This window comes from Drosophila sechellia, chromosome 2L, assembly GCF_004382195.2.
Source record: "Drosophila sechellia strain sech25 chromosome 2L, ASM438219v1, whole genome shotgun sequence".
NCBI lineage: Eukaryota > Metazoa > Arthropoda > Insecta > Diptera > Drosophilidae > Drosophila > Drosophila sechellia.
The window spans coordinates 8,138,272-8,164,252 of NC_045949.1; the positions used below are offsets into that span (position 1 = coordinate 8,138,272).

Genomic DNA, 25,981 nt, shown 5'->3' on the forward strand with positions numbered 1-25,981 from the left:
ATTAGCATACCACGGCGGTGAGCCATAGAGGATGGTTAGGCTCTACAGCCCCCAGATCCCAGATCCCAGACCCCAGCCCCCCAGCTCTTCACTTCAGTTCACTTCACCCCTTTGGCACTCGTGGGACCGCGACTGTAACTGGGACCTGGCCCAAGCTGCGATTTTTATGACAGGTTAATGACACAACTACGACAATGAAGGTGCTGCTGCTGATGATGATGATGAGGACCAGGCGGGAGTGCAATCAGGAAAAATACAAAAAAAATTCTAGTACATTACTTTTTAATTAAGCAATGAATCGAACAAAAAACAAACAAAGAAAGTGGCAAGAAAGTGATCGGAAACTTAAGCTTAGAAGCAAAACAAAGTTGATAAAGTTGTTGCTGATTCATAAGTGATGCACTTAATATTATTTAAAGTTGCTTCTTTTATATCGTTGCCTTTTGACTTAGATATTGATCCCCTTTAAAGCAAATAACTTACTTGCTCATTTTTTGCTAGTGTATAGGTGCAATGACTGGGTGGCTACTCGGATGAGTTGGCCGGCTCAGCGCTTGTTGCTGGCTAGCCATTAATCAGAGCGCCCTGCGTCCAAGGGTCTGACCCCAATAAACATGACAGGCTCGGACATTGGATTACAAGCAGGCAGGAAGACGGGCAGACTGAAGAGTGCCAGGCAGCTGGATTCATACTCATCAACTTCGGTTGAAATCGGGGTGGGTGGGAGCTCACACAAAAAAGCTACCGCGAATCAATCAATTAATTGGACATTTTCTACACGAGTTCATCGAACCCCCGAACTCCGCAGCAGCCCTTAAAATAGGGACAAAAGAAAAGTGCCAAAGGAAAACCAGCGAAATGAATAAATGTATAGGAAAATGATGGGATCGTGTGACAGGAGTGATTGACACCTCAAATTTGAAAGGAGTTTAGGAAGGTTCCTTTGAGGTTCAAGTAGATGGAAAATACTTAAAATTATATATCTATCATTCGATTTTAATGAAGGAGTGATATCTTATATAAGATATTAACTTATCAGAGAAGTATTTGCTATTATGTAATCAAATTCTTTTCAATTTCCATAAATTTCAAACAGGCATAAAATGTATATATTTATTGCATAATTTTAGGCGTATTCCCCACAAGGAAAAACCCCATCTAATTCAATTACTATTTTCAAACTTGGCACATAAAACTAGTAACTCCCGTGGGGATTTCTCCCTTCCAGTTCAATGTTTACCTACGACTAAAAATGCGTCCTTTTGGGCGTCAGGATAATTCTTTTAATTTAGGCACAGGCACACGAAATTCGAAATTCGGGGTGCGGCAAAAGTAGCAAAAGCAAGAACAACAACGACAACAACACGGGGACTCACGCACACACACAAACGCACCACGCACGCAAACAAAGGCAGCTTGGATACACTTGAAAAACTTTTGCCTTGGGTGGGGCGTTTTCTTCTCTCTTTTTTTTCGTTGACTTTCGGTTAGATTCGCAAAAAAATTTCCAACGACGCCATGGAAAGGATTTGCGATTTAATGTTTTATTTGGGTGTTTTCCTGTTTTCGGCTATCTATAGGATGCACTGCACTTTTCGTATCTTTTTTGCGATTTAGTAGAGATAGAAGTTTGTTTAAATACAGTTATTAACAGGGTAAATAAGGGTGGTTTCACTTAGCCGCTGAAAACCAACCGAATTTTCAAGGGTAGCAGCCGGCGCGTTAGAAAAATGTTTGTAATTTGGAAAGTATTGCAAATAAACAAGTTACGCGATACTTTAACGAACTCTTTCTTGTGTTTATGCGTAAATGTCATGCAAATCAGTAAGATATTTTCTTGAAACAACTTAAACTTTGGGCTTGATTAACTATTAAGTGCGAAAATCTAACGCACGTCCACACGCGACGAGGCCAGGATAGAAACTCCTGCCACGGTTACTGAACTTCATCCAGGATATTCAGTGGGAAACTCAAGGGAAACTCCGCTTCCAATTGGAACGGCATAACGGGATAGGACGACACCGTAGTCTACACCCAAGGACTTTCGAGGGTGGGTTTCACACACATTGTGCCGGCTAACAGCTGCTTTTGTGTGTGTATTTTCCAACCCCCACAGTGCTTACTTTCCAGCCGGAGACTGGACTGAATGGTGGTACATATATGTACGTTCCAAGCCGAGCGCATTGGAGACTTTTTTCTACCGAAAACCACATTTGTTTTGAAACGAATGCAGCCGGTCGCCGGAGTAGAGTAAGCTGAGTTTCCCGGGCGCCGGATGGTGAAAATTTGCGAGCCCAGTAGGTGCCGTAATAGCGACGCAATAAATGACGAAGCCACGACGATGAAGATGAGACGCCCACTTGAACATGCATAATGAAAGAACCCCTTCGCAATTCACCATTTTGGCCAATTCAAAGCGGGCTCAGTTCCCGGTCCTTCGAATCCTGAGATCTGTCATTGTCAGCCCGGAGGAACAACTGAATAACTCCGATGTGCATTTTGGAAAGCGTATTCATAAAATGAAGGGACTTTGTTATCTATCTATCTATTTATCTACATCTATTATTTTTACAAGATAATCAAAATACGTTGTAGCATACAGATAAGAACCTTTTGAAGTATTAGTTAACATACTATAGCAATTATCCACCGTTCCATTGCTTGTATGTGGTGTTTAACACCATTTTCAGATTATCCATGAATTATTATCATATTATCTACTTCTAGATAAGCTCTTTAGTTTATTGATTTTACCGATCTGACTCGAATATTTTTATTCGTATAAGCTTCTCATAATATTTTTGTTTTTTTTCGCTGTTATCTACATTCTCATTTTGTGTTCGCTAATTTAGCTTAAATTATGTTGGTTCATTATTTTTTCTGAATTAGTATTGGCCAAATAAAACCTGTTGGCCGAAATGCTGTACGCATTTGCATGACTCACCTCCACATTTTCCACATCGAAGTAGCTGAAAGTTCGCTTGGTCAACTCAAACCATCGATGTTTGTAATTCACGGGGCTGAAACGCTTCTTGTTTTGAGCCCTTTTCACCATCGATCCGCTTTTCACGACATCGTACAGCCTTTCCGACATCAGATCCATTTTTGCCTGAAAGGATTTGCTGCTCGATCGCAGCGATGATGATGACTTAATGCTGCCATTGACATGTGAGTTTCGATGCTTTGTGCCCATCATCTTGACAAGAAAAAGTGTCTGAAAAGCAAAGAAACATATTAGCACACCAAAAATTAATGTTAATATTTACACGCAAGCCAAAACGATTGTAACCCTTCGATATAAGACATATTTGTATTAACCCATAGAAGTGACAAGAGTTTTTGATTATAGCCATGCATACGTATGAACATACATATGAACAGACAATATTTAATGATAAATTTAATCATTCCATGGGCAAAATAAAAATTTTTAAATAGTTTATTGCCCATTTAGTGGTACGTCAGAATGGATGTCGCATTGGCAAACAGAGGGTTAAAATTAGAAGCGCTCGCCGAAAAAGATTGGTTACAACACACTCTGCAGAGGCAAGGCCATAAATCTATTTTTGGGGGGCGTGGGCGTGCGAATCTTTTTTGCAGCGCCCCTCGAGGCATTGACCGTGGAACATGGGGCCACCGAAACATTGGAGCACTGGGAGTTACCTGGTTGACTAATTGCCGTGGGCGTTCCGCTTGGCATCAATCAGTATGGGATGGCGAAAAGTGGAGAAAAATATAGTTATACATTTACAGATACTGTATACTGCCTATTAATGGAGAAGTGTTGAGCCAAGGAAGGGGAAGCCCAGTGGACAGACGAGTCGGGCAGGCAGCAAATCGAACGATTAAACGGACAATTAATTAGCCCCCGAGCAGACAGGAGATATATACCACATACATGCATATACATATGTATGTATACACTAGTTAAGATCACTTGCTGACCTTGAAGTCGCGCACAGCGGATTAAAGGATTAGCCCCCAAAGCGGCATATTCCCCACAACACTGGCCGCTTCCCTTTGCCACCATGTCCCCACAACTTCCATTTCGTGTTGCAAAGCGAGAAGCGTGTACGCAAACAAACGGGCCGTTGAAAAGGAGGCTCCAAGCGGAGGAGCAGCCACCATACGATCTCTGGCATTATCACACTTCAACAAAAGCTAACAAGACGCAGGAAAGGCTCCAGGAGCGAAGTGCTCTAAATTCGGGAATGGTTAAATTATAAATTTATTTAAAGAACTTACTAATGATCATTTTAAAACGTGTTTTTTTAATAAGAAATAGTTTTTTTTTATAACTATAAACTAGTTCCCTATGAAGATATGATTTGAATTCTCTGATTCAAAAATCCGCTCCTGATCTCCAAGGAACATGAACGGACGCGTCTGCAAAAGAGCGAAACAAAGCGACAAATGCTCGTGCGACAACAACAACTGACTGGATCTTCTGATCCACTCTTCCTTCTCCCCGTCTCCTGCCACACACCACCCCCCTCGCGCTTTAATCAAGCAGAGCCGCTACAAAAACAGGAGCGGAGTGCGGGGGCATGGGTGAACGTAGCGTAGAAAGAGGGGCCAAGAGAATCAGAATCTTGAGCGCAACGCGCATGGCCATAAGTAATAAAATAAACACGGACCGAGGCACAGAAAGGAAAAAAAGGATGGCAAAAAGGCAGAAGGCGCAATGTGTACATAAATCTTTTTGGTGGAGCGAGAGAGGCCCAAAGACCTGGGCTATATGCATACATATAGTATATATATGTATATATATACATATAGCGGGCGTGGCCTGGCAACTCGTTTTTTACTTTGAATTTCGCCACGCAAATGGTCGCGCTTAGTTTGTATTCTACTTTGCATTTAATTTTTGTTTATTGTCGCGCTTTTTCTAGTGGAAGAAGAAGACTGGAGAATCTGCGACCTTAGCAAGAATTTCAGTCTATTTTGAAATCAATTTTTGAGTTACTTTATATCCTATGAAGATGATTATATTGTTAATTTAAGTTAGAGTCGCCATACGCTGCAGTAGCGCAGCATAATTATTTAAATTAACATTGATTAGTTTTTTGCGTTGTACGATGCATTAAAAAGAAAAATGCGACATAGGAAATGCATTCAGAGAATGCGAGCACAAGGGCGTCTGATTAGAATGCATTAAGCACAGAGTTCGCCTTTCTTATCAGACCTAACGAGAATCCAATAGTTTCAAGCGCAGCTTGCTTGGCAATTGAATAAATGCTGATAAGACAAAGAACAAAAGAAGTATGTATGTAATTCGATAGCGATAAAAAGGGGACAGAAAGGAGGAATAAAATTGATAACTGTGCCAGTCTACCAGCTTACCACAAGTGCCGTTGATTGAGCAATTTGAAGCAATGACCCGACCGCATAGCAACAACAATAACAGCAATTACAACAACAACAACACCAGCAGCGCACACCACTAACAAATCACAATTCTCCAATTGGAGGGGCAGACGCAACGGGTAACGCAACAATAACAAAACACTTTCGTTTGCGCGGCGACGAGAGTAAATACGAAATATCAACCGACCGGCTTGTTCAGCATTTTCATACTGCGAAAAAAAACTTTATAAACAATATATAACGCAGGCACAGCTGAGACGCTCACACAGACAAGCGGACACCCGCACACACCTGCACGCAATTTTGGAGAGCGGGAGAGGAGCAACAGGCGCAACGTAGGATTCCTGGAATTCCTTACTTAGCGGCGCCCATGGCAGTTGCACTCGCGATCCTACGCTTTAATTAGAATCTTTTCCGTTTATTCACGTGGCAGCTGTATCTACGTTTGATTGGTTTGTTTACACTAATTAACTGTAATTAAATAGTAACGATTTAATACGAAACTAAACGCGCCGCCGCAACTTCTTTGCAGTGTGACCGCACTTCGAGTAGGGAGATATACTGATTTTAAATTAACTACTCTTAAAATACCAAGAGTATACAAAATACCACACATACTGCCTTTCATTTTATTTTCCCGCGTATTTTGATATTTCAAAAAAAATAACTAGTAATTTTAATTCCTTTTCTCGTTCTAAAATTAAACAAGCATTAAGAGCAATTTGACGAAACTTTATATATTTAAAGCGCACTATACAAAAGGAAGACGACTTGATATAATTTTTTTTTTTTTTAATTACTAACATTTTAGAACAATTGCCGCGCAATTTTATTCAAATCAATTATTTTTTTTATTTGAAAAATACTGTACTTCAGTACTTAACTAGCTAGAATTCGTTAAACTTTATCAGGCCTACAAAAATAGACTTTAGAGTTAAACGAGTTTTGGTAATGCACGACAGCGGAGTAAGTTCGACACAAAATGCTAGTTAATATTGGGAATGAGATGCCCTCCAAGTCCACATCATTTCTCCTTCTTCTGTATGGAGGCAATCCGCCAAGCGCCCACCAAATATCGCAGCCAGATCATGAACAAATCCCTGCCCATTTGCAGCCATGACCAAAATGGTGTCAGTTTCGAGCCATCGATCTCCGTCCATCGAACGGCAACCTCGGACATTGGTAGCTTCAAATTCTCGGCGAGGTACAGCAGCTCAACATCGAAGGCCCAGCGCTCCACATGCAGACTGGTGAAGAGTTTCCTGGCCGTCGTTCGGGTGAACAGCTTGAAGCCACACTGGGTATCGCGAATCGAGCGCACGGCAAAAAGCCAGACGAGGAAATGAAAGCCGTGCATCAAAATGGTTCTGTGGCAACAAAGATTAGTATTAGGTCTGCTAATAAATGTAGGATACCATCTTACCTGAAGAAACTCCTTGTTGCAATCGCATCGTTCTCGAGATGTGCTCTCGATCCAATGGCAATGCCATCGTCTCGCCACTCGGGAGCTAATTGCTTGAGGGCCACCTCCAGTTTATCGTAGTCGGGAAACTTGGTGGCTCCATCCGCATCAGCGAAGAGCAGATTACGACCTCGTGCACTTAGCATACCCATGCGAACGGCACCCCCTTTCCCCCGATTTTCGATGAGTTCCAGCACGCGTACCTTCTCTGCTCCGTGCTTTTTCGAGTAACCCAAGGCGACGGATACGGTGGCATCCTGACTGCCGTCACTCACCACGATGACCTCGTATGTGAAATTGGGACTGCCTGCAGATTTCTGTTCCAGAAAGGCCAAGCACTCGTCCAGCATAGAAGGCACTAAAAGTGTATAAAAACGCATAAATATGATCAATCAAAGAAATAGAAATCTAATAGCTTTTGGGGAAAGTAACTTTAAGGAAAATGTTAGTGAAAAGTTTTTGTAGATAAATTGGGGTGCAGGCAGTCAATCACAAATGGGCATAGATAAAATGTTGACTGTGATTCACCAAAACAAAAAAAAAAAACCAACATACAGCGCTGCTCCTCATTGTAAGCTGGTACGATGACACTGAGCTCCAAACTTGGCGAGTCCTCGAGACTGGGAAAGGTCACTGTTTTGATGGTGTGCGGGTCCAGGAAGGTCTCCTCATCCTTGTGCCGCTTGATGTTGGGATAGGGCTTCGCCTTGTATAGCACCAGAGCCACAATCTAAACGATGGATTATCAGTAAACATAAAGATAGGTAAATGAATCCAATATCTGACCGACAGCGCAGCGACTGCAAGTGCCGAGAGTAGATAGAAACAGAGCTGGCACAGGCAGGTCCACATCGTAGGGCTTTTCAAGCTGCTGGTTTGTATGAACAGGTGCGCCTGCTATCTGTCAGCAGACATTACTTCTCCAATTTGTGCGAGATAAACAGAGCCACGTATTTAATACCAAGAATTTTAGCCCGAAATGCCGCAGCTGATTAGGGTTGTCACTCAATTTAGGGATGGCACTTCTCCACTAACCAGTGACTCATTCACAGTCACTGCTTATATCAATTAATTGTCTATCGCAGTAAGAATTCTATGATTTTGAATTTTTTTTAAATATAATAAAAGGCAATATAAAATGGTTCTAAACTTTATTTTGCATGCAAGTCAAAAACTTAAGTATATTTTTAAATAATAAATCAAAAACTATGATATGATATATGACTTTATATGATATATTGTAAAACATTAAATCGGATTGAGTTTTCTTACTTTATAAGTTACTCTTTATTTTTTAGTTAATTGTAACTGTCAAATACTATCCAAAACTGACCTAAGTCACAAATATCTCTGTTTTAGGATCGAAATGCGCATGCGCGCTCTTTGAAATTCAAAAACAACAAGTTCTGAGAATATACGTAGTCCTCTCCCATTCAGATACACACCATTGGAATTTTTCATCGCCTCTGCGCTGGGCGGAACAACAATTTGTTTATAGTCAATTAAAATGTGCTTGTGAATCGTAAAAAAAAACTACATAAAATACAAAATGAAGTTTTTAAACTTGATAGTGGTCGTATTAGCTTTAATCTGCAACGAAGTGAAGGGACTAAAGTTGCAGGCAAATGTTGGGGAGCTCTTTACCTACAAAATCGAACCGCAACTCTTTAACTGGACACACCAGGTGATCAGCCAGCAATTTCGCTACAGACCCTCGCTGAAGAATTACCCCGATTTGCCCAGTTGGATGCGTTATATGTATAGCCACGAATACCACGCCGGCTTCCTCTACGGAACTCCTCCGGCATCGGCGGCTGGCAAGGATCTGAGTCTGGATGTGGTCGCCCTTAATCGCCAGAATTACGAAACGCGACGCGTTGTGGTCACAATGTTTGTGGCCCACAAGTTTCCCACGCCCAATGTCGTGCAGATGAAAATAAACAACCTGAATTGGGTTCACCTAATGGATCCCGGCAGAAGGGAGAACCTACGAAATATATTCCGCAACGATCTGTGGCCGAATAGCAAGGAGGACTTGAGTGTTGTCTTCATGGAGTCTGCTGTGAATATGGGCGGACGACTTCCACTACGACCGCAGCAGCGCGAGGGGTAATCTGGTTATCCTTAACAATTTCTGATCAGATTATATTCACTTGCAACCCATTACAGAGTCATTGTCCATGTGGGCAGCTTTGCTCAGTTCTCACCGCGGCTCCAGGAACTCCAGGAGGAAGTGAGACCACTGTACAAGCTGCCCTCTTGCACCTACAAGCGCACCTCCGTGCAGAAAATCTTTGAGAATGTGGGCTTCAAGCTGGACTGGTGTGCCTTTCGAATGGTGGGCATGGAATCGCCCACGGAAATCCTCTTCCACAGTGGCAAGCAGAACGAGCAGCAGGTGACGGAGGATCTGAATCAGAGGCAAGAGGATCGCTGGATGGGAATCGCCAGGGAAGATGTGCCCGAGCGCAATTACATCGATGAATTCGCCTTTGCCTTCGCCATTCCGGGCATGATTTTTGCCATTTTAATCGGAATGCTATCCGCTGTTTTGTGTTTCCAGCACGAGAAGTTGTGAGTTCCCAACTGGGAAATTGCGAAATTAATTTCTTTATTTCATATTTTGTTAATTGTTGTTATCTTTTGTTTACTTGCTCTTCAGTTACGATCCGCATTCTGAGTTTTTCTTTGCCAACATTTTCCACATCTGCGAAGAGTCCTGTGCGCCGCCAAGCGGTTCAAGCGATTCTGGGGCGGATGATGGTTCTGAGAGGTGATTTCCCAATGAACATATGCTCTTCTTATTTTCTTATTACTCATAGAAAGCAAGGTAATATATGTGTGGTATCGCTTACAGCTCTTCCAGCTCGGACTATCCAATGGCATCCACTGTGCAGATGGTCCAGTGTTCGGATAGCAAGTCCAATCAGCCCATAACCACATTGAAAAGCCTCAAGGATCCCAATTTTCTTCTGGACAACACTAGCATGAGATCTCAGAGGTGGAGCTGTTTAGCTATCCCATTCAGAACTCTCTTATTTAAATATCTATTTATCTATTGCAGTCCCAACAACAGCTTTTACCAGTTGGACTGCGGAAACTCCAGCATTTATGCTCGTCCCAAGCCACCACCATATAAGGGCGGCACTTTGGGACGAAATGGAGTGGACATTTGACAAACATCTCCCCGAGTGCTCTACTGCTGAAGGGCATTGGATTCGAGCGCATAAATTTCAATAAGCAATATCGAGGAGCGTTATATCAATTGCATAAATACTCACACCTGCCGAACTAGACAAACCATATCGTAATTATCATTTTATATAGATATGCAAGCATGAAACTAGCCAATTAGTTTGCCATTTATGAATAAAGGCAATCAAATAAAGCATAATATTTTAGAAGTCTTTCGTTTTAACTATTTTGTGACCAGTGGGTCATAAAAACATCTCTACGCATCTCTGCTAATGTCTAATTCAAACAATTTTATTTTATAAAAAGGAAGTACTAAATGAACGCGCCTAATTTTAAATTCAATTTAAGCCGGTTTTTATGCATAAAATCGATATTTCAGTTTGAGCCAATGTATCGATGTATCGGTGGTAAAATCGTTCTTGTTTCCAGCTCTAGAATGAATGTTCCGCAAGTTTTCGTTTTTCGGAGAAAGTTTTTACAGTTTTTGCGGGCTGCATCGTGCCGAATCATTTCGCAATGGCGGCACCCGAAAATGGGATCCTTGAGGTCCTCGAAAACCTACTCGACCGGTACAAAATCAACCTGCTGCAAATGATGTTCGGCACCTTCATCGCCACGATCGTGTTCTTTGGCGGACTGATGACTTTCGTGGAGAAGTACCTGCCCAATAGCATACGCCAGTCCTTTCGGTATGGCAAGCACAGTTTCAAAGGTGAAACGGATCCCTTGGTGGCCTGGCTGGAGGTTCCGAAGTCCTGGTTCAAGCACTTCTACGTCTTTGCTCTATTCTGGAGCTGGCTTGCATTTTATGTGCTCGTTTCAACCGTTCGGGAGCAAAAGGAGGCGCCGGAATATGTACTCCGATTCCTGGACATCATGGGCGGCGGACGGAGTCACCGGAAAGTGGAGATCGACTCGACGACTGCCTGTGTGGGCGCACTCATGCTCACGTTGCAGTGCACCCGGCGTTTTTACGAGACCAACTTCGTGCAGATCTTCTCCAAGAAGAGCAAAATCAATCTGTCGCACTATGCCGTGGGTTATGTGCACTACTTTGGAGCCATTATAGCTTTACTATCCAATACCTCCGGCTTTGTGCGCGGCTCCAAGCCAATGGAGTTCAGCCTCGACAAGCTGACAGGCCAGCAAATACTCTACCTCGGCGTCTTCTTTGTCGCCTGGCAGCAGCAGTACGCCAGTAACATGATATTGGTTAACCTGAGAAAGGATCCGCGGACGGGAAATGTCAAAACGGAAAAGCACCTTCTGCCCAAGGGTGGGCTTTTCAATCTGCTTTCGTCGCCGCACATGTTCCTCGAAGTGGTCATGTACTTCTGCATCGCCGATCTCTACATGCCAGTTAAGATTTGGCGACTGATCTTCCTCTGGGTGGCCAGCAATCAAACGATCAATGCTCTGCTAACCCACAAGTGGTACCGGGAAACATTCAAAGAATATCCAAAGAACCGACGTGCTATCATTCCGTTCCTGCTCTGAGTCCGAAGACTGGAAACATTTCGCATTTTTGTACAAATAATTTAGTAGTGGAATTTATTAAAGTCGTTTTACACGCACGAAAAATGTGTGCTCGCTGGTGATTTTAACTACAAAACGATATAGGGTGAACTTGAACTGGAACAGGACTGCAGTCGATTCTATTTGAACAAGAAACTGTGGGGAAAAGAGTAGCCAATTTAAATATGTGATATATTGCTTGCAGGGTAGTAATGACTGACCTATAGGGATAGCCCTGCGCCTTCGAACGAAAAACGGACAACAGGAAGGAGAAGAACACGGTGAGGAGCACCAAACCAGTCATCGCCATTATCCTGTTCTTGTTGTGAGCCTTTGGTGTTCCCGATTCAATCAGCAGAATCATGCCCAGCACAATCATGGCATCTGTAATCAAAGTTATTAGTTAAATGTTCTAAAAAGGGTCAACTGAACTAATGTGAAGACTAAAGCAACACCCTTACTTACTCAGGAACATGACGATATAGGTCTCCACCACCAGCTGGCCCTGCGAGGAGCCGTGGATGTAGGCCACGCCACCATTTTGGGACTTGTGGACCAGCGGCGGTCCACGGATATGGTTCCACATTTGACCCGAGATCATGGCGAAGCAGAAGAATACTGCGATGGCACCCCACAGATTCTTGTTGTATAAGAACTCCAAGTTATTTCGCCGAATGTAAAGAAAACTGCCGACCAGGGCCACCAACGTGATCATAGCCACGGTGCCAGAATAGTTTGGTGGACGGAAAATGCGGATAGTGATGTCCGTTCGCTCGGCCACGAATTTCGCAATAGAATCGGCGGCGAAGCCGACGCGATGGATATCCATGGTGTCAGCTCCCTTTGGCTTGCCCTTGGCCGGGAAGTGCATGAACACGGGGGCGGTGTTCAGGCGCAGAAGTTGGAAAACTTCGGAGCCGTCATCGAAATCCACCATAGCAAAGAAGAGTTTGTTGGAGTAAGTCGAGGAGAAGCGGTACGAGTTGGCCACGATGGCGAACTCGTCGTGGGCGTGCCTACAGATCTGGCATTGTCTCGATGGAGCCAATGCGGTCAGCATTACAATCATCGAGTAGTTCCGTGGTGCACTCTTCACATACTCCCGGAATTTGGGTCCATTGAAGCGGAGCAGCGGCTTCTTGGCGTTCATGTCCACCAGGTTTTGTACTTTTTCCGACAGCGAGAGTCCCGTCTGAAAGGCATAAGATACCCATTAATAACATGCTGCATTTTCCTTCAGCCGGCATTCTGGGATGTGGAGCTAGAATGTCCACCGAAAAGTGACGTGGCCACAAACAAACCTTTGATTTTGATTGCGCGGCTGCGTAAATAGCGAATATCGCCACCACCAGCACACCGCTGAGCAGCGTCTTGTGCAGCAGTCTCATCCTGCAGGCGATATAATTAACAACCTCACTACTTTAACGCAAAATCACAGAAAAAACGTTTAATCAAAAATATTTTTTCCGGCGCATGCAGCTGATTGTGAATGGCAAGCGACACCTGAACGCGTTTACCGTGAATGGCAACTTTGGTTGGTTCCACCTCTAGGAAGGAAAAAATACTAATATCGATATAAAAAAGTAAACGTAATTATATTTTTAAAATTTGACCTTATGAGCGCCAGTCCATAAAACAATATGTAAATCGTTTTAATTGTATTCTTTAAAATGTATTTTCATATAAATAAGTTATCCCCTTATTTAGTTTAATAAGTGTTATATTATTGCGTCGGTGTAGTGTTATCGATATCGAAATAATCAGTATGCCGCCACTAGACGGCAAATTTTGTTGTCTTTTATTATAAGTTTTCTTAGAATTGCGATTTAAAGTATAGTTTAGCACGTTTTTACTGCATTTATTAGTATGAGCGATGTGCTAAAGAGCTCCCAGGAGCGATCCCGCAAGCGTCGTTTGCTTTTAGCGCAAAGTGTAAGTATTCACACTATGTGAAAAGCAGTCGGCGTCTAGTTTAACTCATAATTTATGTATTTCCTAACTCAGTTGGGCTTGTCGAGTGTTGACGAGCTGAAAAAGGCTTTGGGTAATGCCGAGGACATTAACAGCAGTCGTCAGCTGAATTCCGGTGGGCAACGCGAGGAGGAGGATGGTGGCGCCTCTTCCTCCAAGAAAACCCCCAATGAAATCATCTATAGGGACTCCTCCACCTTCCTGAAGGGAACCCAGTCTTCCAATCCGCACAATGACTACTGCCAGCACTTTGTGGACACCGGCCAGCGTCCCCAAAACTTCATCCGCGATGTCGGACTAGCTGACCGCTTCGAGGAGTATCCCAAGTTGAGAGAACTGATCAAACTAAAGGACAAACTCATCCAAGACACCGCATCCGCACCTATGTACTTAAAGGCGGATCTGAAATCGCTTGATGTTAAGACGCTCGGTGCCAAGTTTGATGTTATATTGATTGAACCGCCGCTAGAGGAATATGCCAGGGCCGCACCTTCGGTAGCCACTGTAGGTGGAGCACCGCGGGTCTTCTGGAACTGGGATGATATACTTAGTAAGTTCCCAGTCAAGCATCCATTAATATAACCTAATAACTTTGATTCTCTGCCAGATTTGGATGTGGGCGAGATCGCTGCTCATCGTTCGTTTGTATTCCTTTGGTGCGGCTCCTCGGAAGGGTTGGACATGGGCCGCAACTGCCTAAAGAAGTGGGGATTCCGGAGGTGCGAAGACATCTGTTGGATACGGACCAACATCAACAAGCCCGGACACTCCAAGCAACTCGAACCGAAAGCGGTCTTTCAACGCACAAAGGAACACTGCCTAATGGGAATCAAGGGGACTGTTCGCCGCTCCACTGATGGCGATTTTATCCATGCCAACGTGGACATTGATTTAATCATCTCAGAGGAAGAGGAGTTTGGCAGCTTCGAGAAGCCCATCGAGATCTTTCACATTATCGAACACTTCTGCTTGGGTCGACGGCGTTTGCATCTGTTCGGCAGGGATTCGAGTATCCGACCAGGTTGGCTAACTGTTGGTCCGGAACTGACCAACTCGAACTTTAACTCCGAGCTGTACCAGACCTACTTTGCTGAGGCTCCAGCCACCGGTTGCACTAGTAGGATTGAACTACTGAGGCCCAAGAGTCCGCCGCCCAATAGCAAAGTCTTAAGAGGAAGAGGACGCGGCTTTCCACGTGGTCGTGGAAGGCCCAGATAACAACATTTATACTCAACAACTGCGTGTATTCTAGTGTCTAAGATCAAAAGTTTTTAAGGCTAAGAATAAGAATAACATTAAAGTCTATTGCTGCAGAATGCTGAGTCGATTTCCAGGGGTTTCTTTGGATGCCGAGCGACCAGCAGCTCTCTTATTATCCGTGACTATTCTGGAGACTGTGGTGATTGCTTAGATGCCGCATGTAGATATCCAAGTCATCTTCGCTAGATACAGCATTCTCATCCGCAGCATACTCTTCCATTTCCTCCTCATCCTCGCTGTCCTCGAAGTAGGCATCTTCTTCGTCCTGCTCGATTTGCTTCAGATCATCCAGCAAAGTGTTATCATCTACGGCCGTATAATCAAAATCCTTGTCCTCTCCACCAAGAAAGCGTTCCTTCATCATACTTAAGAACTCATTGCGTAGCAGTTCCCGCTCTCCAGGATTATAAAACTCCGGTGTTGAGATCTTAGTTATAATCGTTGGAGCTCGGACCTCCGCATTTCGACTCGTTGAACAGGCCACTGGTTCATCGTCTTCAAATCCACCCCACTGCTTTCGACAAGCGACAGGAACCTCACAGTCTGCAGGAGGATTGGATTCACTTAAGACCTGCACGCTCTGCTCTCCTTCCTGATGAGTTTCCTCTAGCAATTCATCTCTTTGCTTTTTTTCCAACGTATGCATTAGTATTCCTGAGAAGCTCGTATTCCGAACATCGTAACTATCCCGAGCCTTCTTTTCCGCCTCCGTTAGGTACTGACCCACTAGCTCTTGGTAGAGATCCGGCGCCCTTTGCATCATCTCGTGCTCGCTAAAGTATTCTCCCTTGTCAAGGAGCTGCTGCATGGCGTGGTATCTTCGGTTCTTAATGGATACCGCACGAGTGCTCAGTTTCCTCCTAAAATCCTCCAGCAGCAGACACATCTCCTCCAGACTTTCATCTGACTTAATGGGTTCCTTGACAGCCAGCTCCTGGAAGGACCCCAGTTGTCTCACATTCAGAAAGCCTCCAAATCGGATGAGAAAGTTCTCACGGTTCTTATCGAAGGCATCTCGTGCTATTTGTTGCTTCTCTTCGACCGGAATTTCTGGATCATCTATTTGCTGCGACTTAAAGACGATTTGATTGTTTTCTGCCAGGGATTTAAAGATGTCTATTATCTCCGGAGGATGTTCTGGATTTGGGACGATGTCATTGTTGCCCTGGTGCTCGCCATCCCCATCAGCTTCACTTCCAGTTGTCATAATTGTTTACACAAATTGCACAAAGTGTGAAATAAAAACGTAAACAAATGCTTCTTCTTTCTTGGCCAATGTCGTTCACATAGAGCTGCCAGGTCATTAAATTTTTCGATAACAAATTGGCGGTTGTGAAAATAAAACAATTTCTCTGTTGCAAAAGAAAACTACGATACTTGAAAAAATGTATAATGTAGAATTCGATGAAAATAATCCATTCAAAACAAAAGACGAAAAAGAAAACCTTTCGACGAATTTTATCACCGTTTTGATAGTTGGCAACCCTGCGGCTACACATAGCGGCTGTATTTTCATTACGAACTTTATCTGAGGTCCAATTGTTGTTTTTATCGCTTTGTTTAACGCCACTCGGTGGTTCAGTGGTGCAAATGTGCAGGCAGCGATGACTAACTGAGCAAGTCTAGCGGAAGACCGAAGAATCCATCAAAGATTTCGATCGAGATGTCGTCGGTGGTGGACTGGGGCGATTTTGCCTGGAACTGGACGCAGTTCTGTCCCACGGGACTGAAGCCGTTCGCCAACGAGACCAACGATCTGCTGCCCTGCTTCCAGGAGATCCTGCTCCAGCTACCCGTGTACACGGTCTTCGCCGCCATATCCGCCTACAATTTCGGCCATCAGTCACGACCCGTCGTCCGTAACGGATTGCAACTGCGTATGCTTTGGATCCGTACCTTCCTGGCCATGGTACTGGCCCTGCTACCGGTAGCCAAGGTGTTCGCCTTCCACCAGCAGGGCATTGAACTGTTTGCGGCGGATCTGCTGGTTGTCAGTGCCGAATGCATTATGTGGGTGGTTCACAGCGGTGAGTGTGCGGTTTTCCTCTCTCCGGGGGTTTAAATCAATTCAATATCTTAGGTGCATATGCGGGCACGTTCCGGGTTTCCCTTTTAGGGGCTGCGATTGTATATCCGACTTTCTTTTTATCAAATACAAATATGTAATTCCTTATCAGTTTAATGCTTAAAACGTTTTAACTTTATGGCACGTTTATTTGCACAAAAGTCGTTTTCTGTTGTCTGTTAAATAGGAGAAAAAAAGTAGAATTCTACAGAAAAGTAGTATTCTGCAATAAAATGATAAGTCTACAAACAATAATATATGACCCCTTCGCTAATCAGTTTTCCTGTTCCTCCCCCACTCACAGGTTTCCTACTGACAGCCCGTCAATATGGAGAGCTTAGTCATCGGGGATCGCTGCTAATCAATGTCGTTTGGCTCACAGTAGTGGTTTTGGATGCAGTCTGGCTGCGGACAAGTCGGCACTTTAACTGGTGGCCCTGGAGTTTGGCCACGCTGGTCTGCGATCTCCTATTTGGAGCCACCTTAATACCAAAAGGAAGTGCTGTTTACTCCAATTTGCCCAGATCAGGAGCTTCTTCCAGAGAGGATGAGGCCCTGCTATCCCAGCGATATACCTACTTTCAATTCGATCTGAATGAGAGCCACTTGGGTCACGCACAGGACGAAGCCAATTTGGGATCGCGTTTCCTCTTCCACTGGGTTCAGCCCCTTATCTTGAAAGGAGTGGCTGGAAAGCTGAGAAAGATTGAGGATCTATTTGATCTTCCAGACGCCCTAAACATTACACGACTAAGCGAGAAATTGCACTTGGCTCTTTCGCAATCGCAAAGTTTATGGAGAGCACTGCATAGATGCTTCGGTGTGGAGTTTTACCTTATTGGAATTCTTCGATTGATCGCCGACTTGAGTGGCTTTGCTGGACCTCTACTGCTCGGAGGACTACTCCGACAGGATCACACAGATCCCAATCAAGTTTATTATTATGCCTTGGGTCTATTCGGCAGCACATTGCTGTCGGCTGTGTGTGCCACCCACTTCGACTGGCGCATGGCCATGGTTTCGATGAAAATGCGAGTGGGAGTGGTCAACTCCATATACAGGAAAGCACTAGAGGCGAGAGGCTTGAAGGAATCCAAGCCAGATTTGCTAAATCTTATGTCAACGGATACAGATAGGATTGTGAACTCCTGCATAAGTTTTCACTTCTTCTGGAGCATTCCCTTCAAGCTGTTTACCACATTGTACTTGCTGTATCTTCAACTAGGAGCAGCCTTTCTGGCGGGAGTAATATTCGCTGCTCTTCTGATTCCAATTAATAGATGGCTGGCCAAGAGGATTGGCATATTTTCAAGTGGTCTGATGACCGCCAAGGATGCAAGGTTATCTGCCACGACGGAAACAATGCAAGGAGCCAAGCAAATCAAGATCAATGCCTGGGAGGATATATTCATAACAAAGATACGGGGGCTCCGCCAGGAGGAGCTGCGATTTTTATCGAAAAGGAAATATCTGGATGCCATGTGCGTTTACTTTTGGGCCACCACTCCCGTGCTTATGTGCCTGCTCACCTTTGGCGTATCCGTACTAATGGGAAATCAGTTGATAGCTTCTACCACCTATACGAGCGTGGCCTTGCTCTATATGCTCATTGGACCATTGAATGCCTTTCCATGGGTGCTCAATGGTTTAATTGAAGCCTGGGTTTCCATTAAGAGAGTCCAACAACTGATGGATGTGCCCAATTTGGATTATTCATCGTACTATAATCCCATAATGAGAGGAAGCGGGGGATCTGGAGCAGGAGATGATGCGCCTTTGGATGCTCCAAAAGCCAGTGTGCTGCAGATGAAGTGCGCCAGTTTCTGCCATGATAGCGATGAACAGACATCTCCAACTCCATTCCGCATGAAGGATATAAATGTGGACATAAAGGCGGGACAGCTTGTGTGCATCGAAGGACCTGTGGGTGGTGGTAAGAGTAGCTTTCTATCTGCCATTGTGGCCAATCTGCAGTGCACCGATGGCGAGGTGTGCGTCCAGGAATTGACCACTGGATTTGGTTACGTGCCCCAGTCACCTTGGCTCCAAAGGGGCACCATCAGGGACAACATCGTTTGGGGCGCCCAGTTTGACGAACAGTGGTATAAGACTGTTTTGCATGCCTGCGCTTTGGAGGAGGATCTCCAAATCCTTGGAGGCGATCTTGTCGGTGTCGGTGAGAATGGAAGAACACTTTCGGGAGGCCAGAGAGCCAGAGTTGCACTGGCAAGAGCGGTTTATCAGGATAAAAAGGGTTAGTACTTCATGGATATGTTTTCTAGTTTCCAACTAATTTAATATCATACTCTATTCATAGTTTACCTCCTGGACGACGTGCTCTCCTCCTTGGATGCCCATGTGGGCAGGCATATCATTAAGCACTGTATCCTGCGACTTCTTAAGCACAAAACGCGCATTGTGGTCACACGAAATATTCAATTGTTTTTCCACGCCAATCAGATTCTTCAGGTGAAGGATGGTCAACTTCTTCCGAGTGAATACATGACCCAGAGCATTGACTTGAGCCTGGATGAAGACGCGGACGATGAGCAGGAACCAACAGCCAGGCGACGTTCGGTGGAGTTATCCAACCAGGACGACAAAAAGAGTGTGGATAGTCTGCTTTTGGAAGAATCAAGGGAGTACGGACATCTTTCTGGAAACGTTTTTACATGCTACTGGAAGGCTGTGACTTCCCCACTGGCATTTACTGTTCTGCTATCAGTAGTCCTCATGCAATTGACACGGAACTTAAGTGATGCCTGGCTGGCTTATTGGGTCACTGAAACAACCTTGGATCCCCACAAGAACGACACATCCCTGGATCACATTCTTATGCGACCGTCAGTGGGCAATGAAACAGAGTCTGGCCACACAACAAAGTTCTATTTGAGCATTTTCACCGCCATTGCTGTGAGCAATTCCTTGGTGACTTTGGCCAGGGCGTTTCTGTTTGCCTACGCTGGAATAAAAGCGGCCATCTTTATGCACGAAAAGCTACTGAAGAAAGTCATGTTTGTAAGTAATTTACAAACTTATTATCTAAAGAAAACGTTTAATACAAACCCATACTTCAGGCTAAATTCAACTTCTTTGACATCACCTCAGTGGGACGCATACTGAACCGATTCTCATCCGACACCAACACTGTGGACGATTCGCTGCCATTCATTTTGAATATTCTATTGGCGCAACTTGCTGGCTTAGTAGGAGCTCTCTGTGTCAGCCTATATGCGATGCCTTGGCTGGGATTAGTGATTATACCCATGGTGCCCATCTACCTAAGCTTACAGCAGCGATATCGGCACGCCTCCAGGGACATCAAACGATTATCGAGCAATGCAATGTCACCGCTTTACACTCATTTTACTGAGACTCTGCAGGGCTTGACGACAATAAGGAGTATGCGAGCTAGTCCGAGATTTCAACGGGATTTCCAAGTAAAACTCGAGGAGAGCATAAAGGCCCAGTTGACACAGTCAGCTGCGCAACAATGGCTAGCTCTGCGACTTCAGTTCCTGGGAACGCTACTTGTCGGAGGAGCCGGTCTTCTGGCTGCCATTACAGCCTCTCACACAACGAATCCTGGCTTGGTGGGTCTATGCATCTCATACGCTCTCTCCATAACTGGTCAATTGGGAGATCTACTTCATGCTGTGGCTGAAACAGAGCAGGAACTGGTCGCAGTTGAGCGTATAGATCAGTATCTGCAGCTGGAGGAAGAGCAGAATGCATCCGGAAGTGCTGAGCCTCCTTTTGGATGGCCTACCCAAGGAGTTCTAAGTTTTCGGGAAGTCCAACTAAGCTACAGAGAGCACTTGGCGCCGGCTTTGCGAGGTATAACCTTTCAAACCGAAGCCTTTGAGCGGATTGGCATCGTTGGACGCACTGGAGCTGGTAAGACGTCTGTCTTGGCTGCACTACTGCGGGTGGCACCATTGTCGCACGGAGAGATTCGATTGGATCAGGTGAATCTAAAAACATTGTCATTGAGTGTGCTCAGGGAACGAATAGGAGTTATCACTCAGGAGCCCTTCCTCTTTGAAGGTCAGTATAACGATTTTTGAATATGAACTCCTATTAGAAACTGACATATTTACACCATTCCTCAGGCACCGTGCGGGAAAATCTGGATCCGCGTCATGGTTTCTACGACTCGGAGATCTGGCATGCCATTAAGAACTCCGCAGCGGCCACTCTGCTCGTTCAGCAGTTGGGCGGATTGGATGGAAAAGTTGAGACGTGTGGCAACAACCTATCCGCCGGTCAAAGGCAACTTCTTTGTTTGGCCAGGGCCCTGCTGAAAAACGCCAAGGTGGTGGCCATCGACGAGGGCACCTCGAACTTAGACGACGAATCTGATCTGAGTATTCAGCAGGCCTTAAGAAATGCCTTCAAGAGTTGCACGCTCCTCTTCATCGCACATCGCCTGCGAGGACTGCACGCCATGGATCGTATAATAGTGCTGGATGATGGACGGATTTGTGAGGAAGGCAATCCCCAAAGCCTGGCATCCGATAGCTCCACTATTTTTTATGGCATGCTATTGGCGCAGGACATCAATCCAGGGGAATTTATCAGATCGAATTAGCACTAAGTAACGATTATTAACTACCAATTGTATATAAGTCAATTGCTATACCATTTTATTTATTGTTTTGTTTAATTTATATTATACTTGTGTTCCTAACGATTCCATTTTGAGTTACATCCGAAATTACATTCGATCTAGCATCACTTCGCGATTTTTATTTAATTGTACAAATTTAAATTTGATTGACATGCCATTTTTGTAGTGAATTTAACAAAATGCAGTTAGATCCGTACAATGTGTACAAAAAAAGATGTTATAAATACTACATTATAAAATATAAGACCTGTATGAATTACATGCTGAATAAATGTCGCGACCAAAGAACGGGAGTTATGGTATTGATGAATCGGATTTAACACTATTTTCAGTTAATTAACATTAAATTATGGATTTTTCAAAATTTGGGTTAATTCACTGTGGTCTGCCTAATTGATTTCGAAATTAAATGAATCTACTTAACCCACCCACGCGTGTAAATGCTAAATAAGCGGCAAAAATCGCTTAAATCTCAGTTGATGATCACAATGTCAATACTGTTTCACTTAAATTTCATAGTTGAAGAGCTTTTCGCCTGGCCTGCCCATGATGTGATCAAACTGGTTGGGATAGTGTGGCGGCTTGGACAGCATGTCGTTCACAGAGCGCTCGTAGAGATCGATGTAGTGGAGTAAGTTCTCGTCCGTGTACATCTGGGATAATCATAAAATCATTATAAGTAATGCGCTTTGCTGGTTGTGCACAAGTGGTGAATAGTTAATTGGTGATCTGGTTAATAGGTTATATATGAGATTAGTGCCCGAATGAGACCAGTGATTAGTACATTAGTTCATTAAATGGCCCACTCATACTGATACCTTGGATTGGATACCTTACTCCTTGACCTATAAATGCAGCAGCGGATGGCATTCAAAAATAAAAAGTTGTATAGAGTGTAACAGACGGTTGCATGGAATCAAGCCAATACCTGAAGGTAACAGCGCACCGTAAAGATGATCCGGCGCAGATCATGGATAGCCTGATAAATGTGATGGTACGTGGAATTCTCGCACCGCATAATAATGGCACGCACGTCTATAAAATCATCCTGGCAATGCTGATAAAAATTTGGGTACTAAAATGGTAGTTCAATTAATGGGCAGCTGTAGGGAACTTAACAAAGATAACTGACATAGTTGCGAGTGAACTGCTTCTTAAAGAAGCGCTCCAAGTTTTTCAGCTCCATGACACGGTCACTGAACTCGTACAGCTGCCGGGTAATCTCTTTTCCGATAGCGCTAAATGGATTCGTGTACGCCCTCACATCTCGCGGACGCTCCGACTGTGGAGATGATTTCGGAGTTGAAGCGTTGGGAATCTCTTGAGATGACAAAGCCTTCTGGGTAGCAATCGGCTCCATTGGCTTTGCTGGCGGCATCTCCAGTGGCTTCGATTCCTTTTGCAGTGGTTGATACGTTCCGGTCTTCAGATAAGTACCATTAGCATCTACATGGCGTTGAGTTTCCTCCGAATCCTCAATCATGGTGTACAGATAGTTCAGATTTAATGCACATTTCGGTTTGTAAAGTGCAGATGAAGTGGGCTCTTGGTCTTTTGAATCTGCATTCCGTATTTGAGTATGCGGTGTACTAAAGGCACTGGGGCCATGTCCAGTAGTCATGCCCTGGTACTTCTGTCCCAAGCCGCTGCTATCGTTGCTATCTATAAAACTTTTTAGAGAGATGCTATTGCTTTGGTTAATTGGAGCCCCATCCTTTCCGGAAAAGCTGTTTTTCTGCTTCTGCAGCAGCTCATCCAGATTTACAAAGGATTTTATAATCATCTTAACGATGGACAGGGTCGCGACCTGCCAAGAATCAAAGGAAGCCATAAAGCCCATCGGTAGCTCATCTTTAATCTTGTTCAAAGCATCGGGTGTGTTATACACGTAGCCCTTCAGTATGACCCAGGCATTTACAATGCGGGTGAAGACGAATATGAAATCCTTAACGGCCCAAGCAATGCCCTGTGAGTTTATATTTGGCAGCACGCCATCCGGACGCAGTAGATCCTGCTTCAGGCGGGCACACAGGGTATCGATCTTCTTGAAGCACGGACGATTGCGATGGGCATTGGCCAGGAGTTCGGCTATCTCACTGCCATGCAGTGAAACTCTGGTAATATCATGGAGGCGCTGCTCCAGCAGCTTTATCTCCGAGTTGCGCAGCGTTTTTTGGACTCCCAAACCATCGCCTGCGCCGCTTTCCAATGAACTAATGCTCGATTCTTCAGGAACAACACTGAAACGTTTTATTATTATTTTTAAGTCTTAATACAAAATTACTCTATTAATGCAAACAATGGTAGTATATTTATTTTTTTTTTAAGAGGATTTAGCCTTACCTTTCTGGTTTTGGCTTCCTAGCCTCCGAGCGAATTTCTTCAGCATCCAAATCCACCTGGGTGCCCACATCGTAACTGGTCTTAACCGGCTCCTGGGTCTGCGTTTGAGCCGCACAGAATATCTTTTTCGGCTGTACATGATTGCCGCTTGCATGGTACTGTGGCAAATAGAAACCGACGGAGGACGAAGCACGAGAAGAATACACCTGATTATGGCCATAGGCGTTCATCGTGGCTGGAGGGAGGTGGTGGTACGCAATGAATGGCGGACAAAAACAATAGTGGTAAACAGAACTCACCTGAGCTTGCCGCATAGTACTGCATGCCTGGAAAGGGCATATAGGCCGCAAATGGAGGACATACAGTCGAAACTGTCGTGCTATGATGGCAGTGTCCATGGGTACTACCGGTTATAATGGGGCCTGGTATAAAAACAGCCGATGAACCGGCCATTGACCAAGAGCTCTGCGAAACGTGTTCCTGCACAAATACATCGGTGACCATGCGATTGCGATCCAAATAGGTTTGCTGGTACAAAGATTGCTGGTGCAGCGACTGCATGGTCACCGAGGGCACTTGGTAAATGGGTATGTTCATGATCCTGCCTGGGTTCTAAATCGGAATAAAAAAAAAAACTGGCGAAGGCAAACAGAAATGCTTAGAATTCGTTTCTCGATTTTTAGGTTATCCTATCCAAATCACATGTGGATTTTGTCGAGTCACTGCGGCAACTTACACGGACTGAAGTGTTGGTATCCCCTAACTACACAGTGGCAGGTGCCGATAATTTCACTAAAAGTAAGACCCGTCTGCTCTCTAGGAATTCAGAACAGAAAAGGAAATTCTTTTCAAAACGTTCACCAGAGTTGCCAATCAATCGAAAAAGCTATCGCCTTTCAATTCTATTATCGCATGCTTTTAGTAGGACCAAAGCTCTGGGATGGAGTTGAGTTACAATATTTTTACAGGGTATTCAGATAGCCATCTCATAGTTTGACAGAGATTATCGGCTCTATTATTATATTTGGGCGAATCATTGTGATGATTGTGATAAGATAATGATAAAATAAAGATAATTTTAATGTTTAAAAACGTTTTAATGAAGTGAAATTCTGTTTAGCACAGTAGATATACCTCATTTGAGTGTTTTTACTTATATTACCTACTATTGTTGGTAAGAACGGAAACCCCTTTTTTGAATTTTGTGTCTTAACGGCGGCGATAAGTATTGTCTATCGATAACGAGACAATGTGACCACTCAACGAGACAGTGTTGTAAAGCGTCTGCTTGGGGATCAACTGATTACATTTTATGCATTTGGTGCAAAATTAAGACAGTTCCACAAAAAATGACAGAGGAAGCTGATTTTAGCGAGCAAATCACCGATGGGAAAAACAAATCAAATGTGCGCTGCCAGTTTTGCAACAGCTTGATGCTGAAAGCCCAAGAGGGCACCTACAATCAGGAGGAGGTAAGTGCCCTTCTGACTGTGCAAACAATCCAATTGTTTACGTTTCTTTGCGGCCAGGTGGATGTGCCGCTGATGATGCAGAAGCAGGATCGATCGGCGGACAGCCTAAACAGCGAGCCACTGAAGGACTTCTGGCTGGTCAAGGACATGATGACGTTCGAGAACATCGGCTTCTCCAATACGGTGGACGGCAGAAAGTTCCTGGTTTGCGCGGACTGCGAGCGAGGACCCGTGGGCTACCATGATCTGAGCACCCGACACTGCTACCTGGCCCTCAAGAGGGTGGTGCACAAGGACACCTAGCTGCAGCGATGCTAAACACTTGTGTCCAGTCTCTTGCAATCCATTTTACCATGCCACTTGTCCGCTTATCTTTAATGAATCAGTTTTCCTGGCTACGGAATAGAAGCGATTTACTTTTATTTAGTTAGGGTGAAGTAATTGAGTATTTCCTTAAACATGCACTATTTGTACACTACCATCCTCTAGTTACCTCAAGTATCTATGCTTTTAGTAAAGATTGGCAAGCGAATTCGCTGAAAATTCGTGAAATCGAAGGCCTAGTTTGTCGAGTTTAGATTTAAGCGAAATAAAACGTTTTTGCGTGCCTGGTTAGCAAAAGATTGTGCAAGCATTTTAAATTAGTAATTATTTAGTTATTCGTTAAGACTTGCGTTTTTAAATCTCAGAAAACTTTACCC

General features: G+C 44.3%; 10 protein-coding genes across 15 annotated transcripts in view; 5 read left to right on the plus strand and 5 right to left on the minus strand.

Moving 5' to 3' along the window:
- Nucleotides 1–5,856, minus strand: part of LOC6611649 (tyrosine-protein kinase Btk29A) — a 41,076-nt gene extending 35,220 nt beyond the window's left edge. The window contains exons 1-2 of one of the 2 annotated variants that reach the window (XM_032722485.1): nt 5,659–5,856; nt 2,945–3,214 (exon numbers count right to left, since the gene is read on the minus strand). In XM_032722485.1, coding sequence (XP_032578376.1) covers nt 2,945–3,196 — 252 coding nt within the window. In that variant the 5' untranslated portion in view covers nt 3,197–3,214; nt 5,659–5,856. Of the gene's footprint in view, nt 1–2,944; nt 3,215–5,343; nt 5,614–5,658 lie in introns of those variants that run through there. The other variant, XM_002036148.2, reaches the window with a different exon arrangement.
- A 288-nt stretch (nt 5,857–6,144) lies between these two features.
- LOC6611650 (dolichyl-phosphate beta-glucosyltransferase) lies at nt 6,145–7,827 on the minus strand. The gene is made up of 4 exons (XM_002036149.2): nt 7,616–7,827; nt 7,385–7,559; nt 6,791–7,187; nt 6,145–6,734 (listed from the first exon to the last, which is right to left on the minus strand). Exons 1-4 carry the CDS (start codon nt 7,679–7,681, stop codon nt 6,392–6,394), a joined length of 981 nt encoding a protein of 326 aa, XP_002036185.1. The 5' UTR covers nt 7,682–7,827; the 3' UTR covers nt 6,145–6,391.
- A 551-nt stretch (nt 7,828–8,378) lies between these two features.
- Nucleotides 8,379–10,233, plus strand: LOC6611651 (epsilon-sarcoglycan). 2 transcript variants are annotated; one of them, XM_002036150.2, is made up of 5 exons: nt 8,379–8,938; nt 8,999–9,403; nt 9,492–9,602; nt 9,687–9,830; nt 9,894–10,233. In XM_002036150.2, the coding sequence occupies exons 1-5, from the start codon at nt 8,379–8,381 to the stop codon at nt 10,003–10,005; spliced, it is 1,332 nt and encodes a 443-aa protein (XP_002036186.1). In that variant the 3' UTR covers nt 10,006–10,233. The 2 variants fall into 2 exon arrangements, with proteins under 2 accessions (XP_002036186.1, XP_032583214.1); XM_032727323.1 differs by lacking the exon at nt 9,492–9,602 and having other exon boundaries at nt 9,894–10,005.
- Nucleotides 10,234–10,466: 233 nt separating this feature from the next.
- LOC6611652 (polyprenol reductase) lies at nt 10,467–11,605 on the plus strand. Its single transcript, XM_002036151.2, has one exon. It carries the CDS (start codon nt 10,541–10,543, stop codon nt 11,519–11,521), a length of 981 nt encoding a protein of 326 aa, XP_002036187.1. The 5' UTR covers nt 10,467–10,540; the 3' UTR covers nt 11,522–11,605.
- LOC6611653 (tumor suppressor candidate 3) lies at nt 11,559–13,039 on the minus strand. Its single transcript, XM_002036152.2, has 4 exons — nt 12,841–13,039; nt 12,005–12,731; nt 11,761–11,923; nt 11,559–11,695 (listed from the first exon to the last, which is right to left on the minus strand). The coding sequence occupies exons 1-4, from the start codon at nt 12,925–12,927 to the stop codon at nt 11,680–11,682; spliced, it is 993 nt and encodes a 330-aa protein (XP_002036188.1). The 5' UTR covers nt 12,928–13,039; the 3' UTR covers nt 11,559–11,679.
- A 260-nt stretch (nt 13,040–13,299) lies between these two features.
- On the plus strand, nt 13,300–14,826 carry LOC6611654 (N6-adenosine-methyltransferase non-catalytic subunit). Its single transcript, XM_002036153.2, has 3 exons — nt 13,300–13,471; nt 13,544–14,060; nt 14,118–14,826. The coding sequence occupies exons 1-3, from the start codon at nt 13,406–13,408 to the stop codon at nt 14,726–14,728; spliced, it is 1,194 nt and encodes a 397-aa protein (XP_002036189.1). The 5' UTR covers nt 13,300–13,405; the 3' UTR covers nt 14,729–14,826.
- LOC6611655 (coiled-coil domain-containing protein 97) lies at nt 14,685–16,051 on the minus strand. 2 transcript variants are annotated; one of them, XM_032713913.1, is made up of 2 exons: nt 15,767–15,874; nt 14,685–15,704 (listed from the first exon to the last, which is right to left on the minus strand). In XM_032713913.1, the coding sequence occupies exons 1-2, from the start codon at nt 15,782–15,784 to the stop codon at nt 14,883–14,885; spliced, it is 840 nt and encodes a 279-aa protein (XP_032569804.1). In that variant the 5' UTR covers nt 15,785–15,874; the 3' UTR covers nt 14,685–14,882. The 2 variants fall into 2 exon arrangements, with proteins under 2 accessions (XP_032569804.1, XP_002036190.1); XM_002036154.2 differs by having other exon boundaries at nt 14,685–16,051.
- A 232-nt stretch (nt 16,052–16,283) lies between these two features.
- LOC6611656 (multidrug resistance-associated protein 7) lies at nt 16,284–21,753 on the plus strand. The gene is made up of 5 exons (XM_002036155.2): nt 16,284–16,797; nt 17,140–19,089; nt 19,153–19,853; nt 19,913–20,882; nt 20,948–21,753. The coding sequence occupies exons 1-5, from the start codon at nt 16,434–16,436 to the stop codon at nt 21,424–21,426; spliced, it is 4,464 nt and encodes a 1,487-aa protein (XP_002036191.1). The 5' UTR covers nt 16,284–16,433; the 3' UTR covers nt 21,427–21,753.
- LOC6611657 (protein mitoshell) lies at nt 21,553–24,652 on the minus strand. 3 transcript variants are annotated; one of them, XM_032713912.1, is made up of 7 exons: nt 24,545–24,652; nt 24,108–24,443; nt 23,809–24,043; nt 22,598–23,705; nt 22,394–22,540; nt 22,298–22,310; nt 22,028–22,118 (listed from the first exon to the last, which is right to left on the minus strand). In XM_032713912.1, the coding sequence occupies exons 2-6, from the start codon at nt 24,403–24,405 to the stop codon at nt 22,299–22,301; spliced, it is 1,800 nt and encodes a 599-aa protein (XP_032569803.1). In that variant the 5' UTR covers nt 24,406–24,443; nt 24,545–24,652; the 3' UTR covers nt 22,028–22,118; nt 22,298. The 3 variants fall into 3 exon arrangements, with proteins under 3 accessions (XP_032569801.1, XP_032569803.1, XP_032569802.1); XM_032713911.1 differs by having other exon boundaries at nt 22,031–22,118; nt 22,284–22,310; XM_032713910.1 differs by lacking the exon at nt 22,298–22,310 and having other exon boundaries at nt 21,553–22,118.
- Nucleotides 24,653–25,090: 438 nt separating this feature from the next.
- On the plus strand, nt 25,091–25,914 carry LOC6611658 (guanine nucleotide exchange factor MSS4 homolog). Its single transcript, XM_002036157.2, has 2 exons — nt 25,091–25,280; nt 25,338–25,914. Exons 1-2 carry the CDS (start codon nt 25,158–25,160, stop codon nt 25,581–25,583), a joined length of 369 nt encoding a protein of 122 aa, XP_002036193.1. The 5' UTR covers nt 25,091–25,157; the 3' UTR covers nt 25,584–25,914.
- The last annotated feature ends 67 nt before the right edge of the window (nt 25,915–25,981 follow it).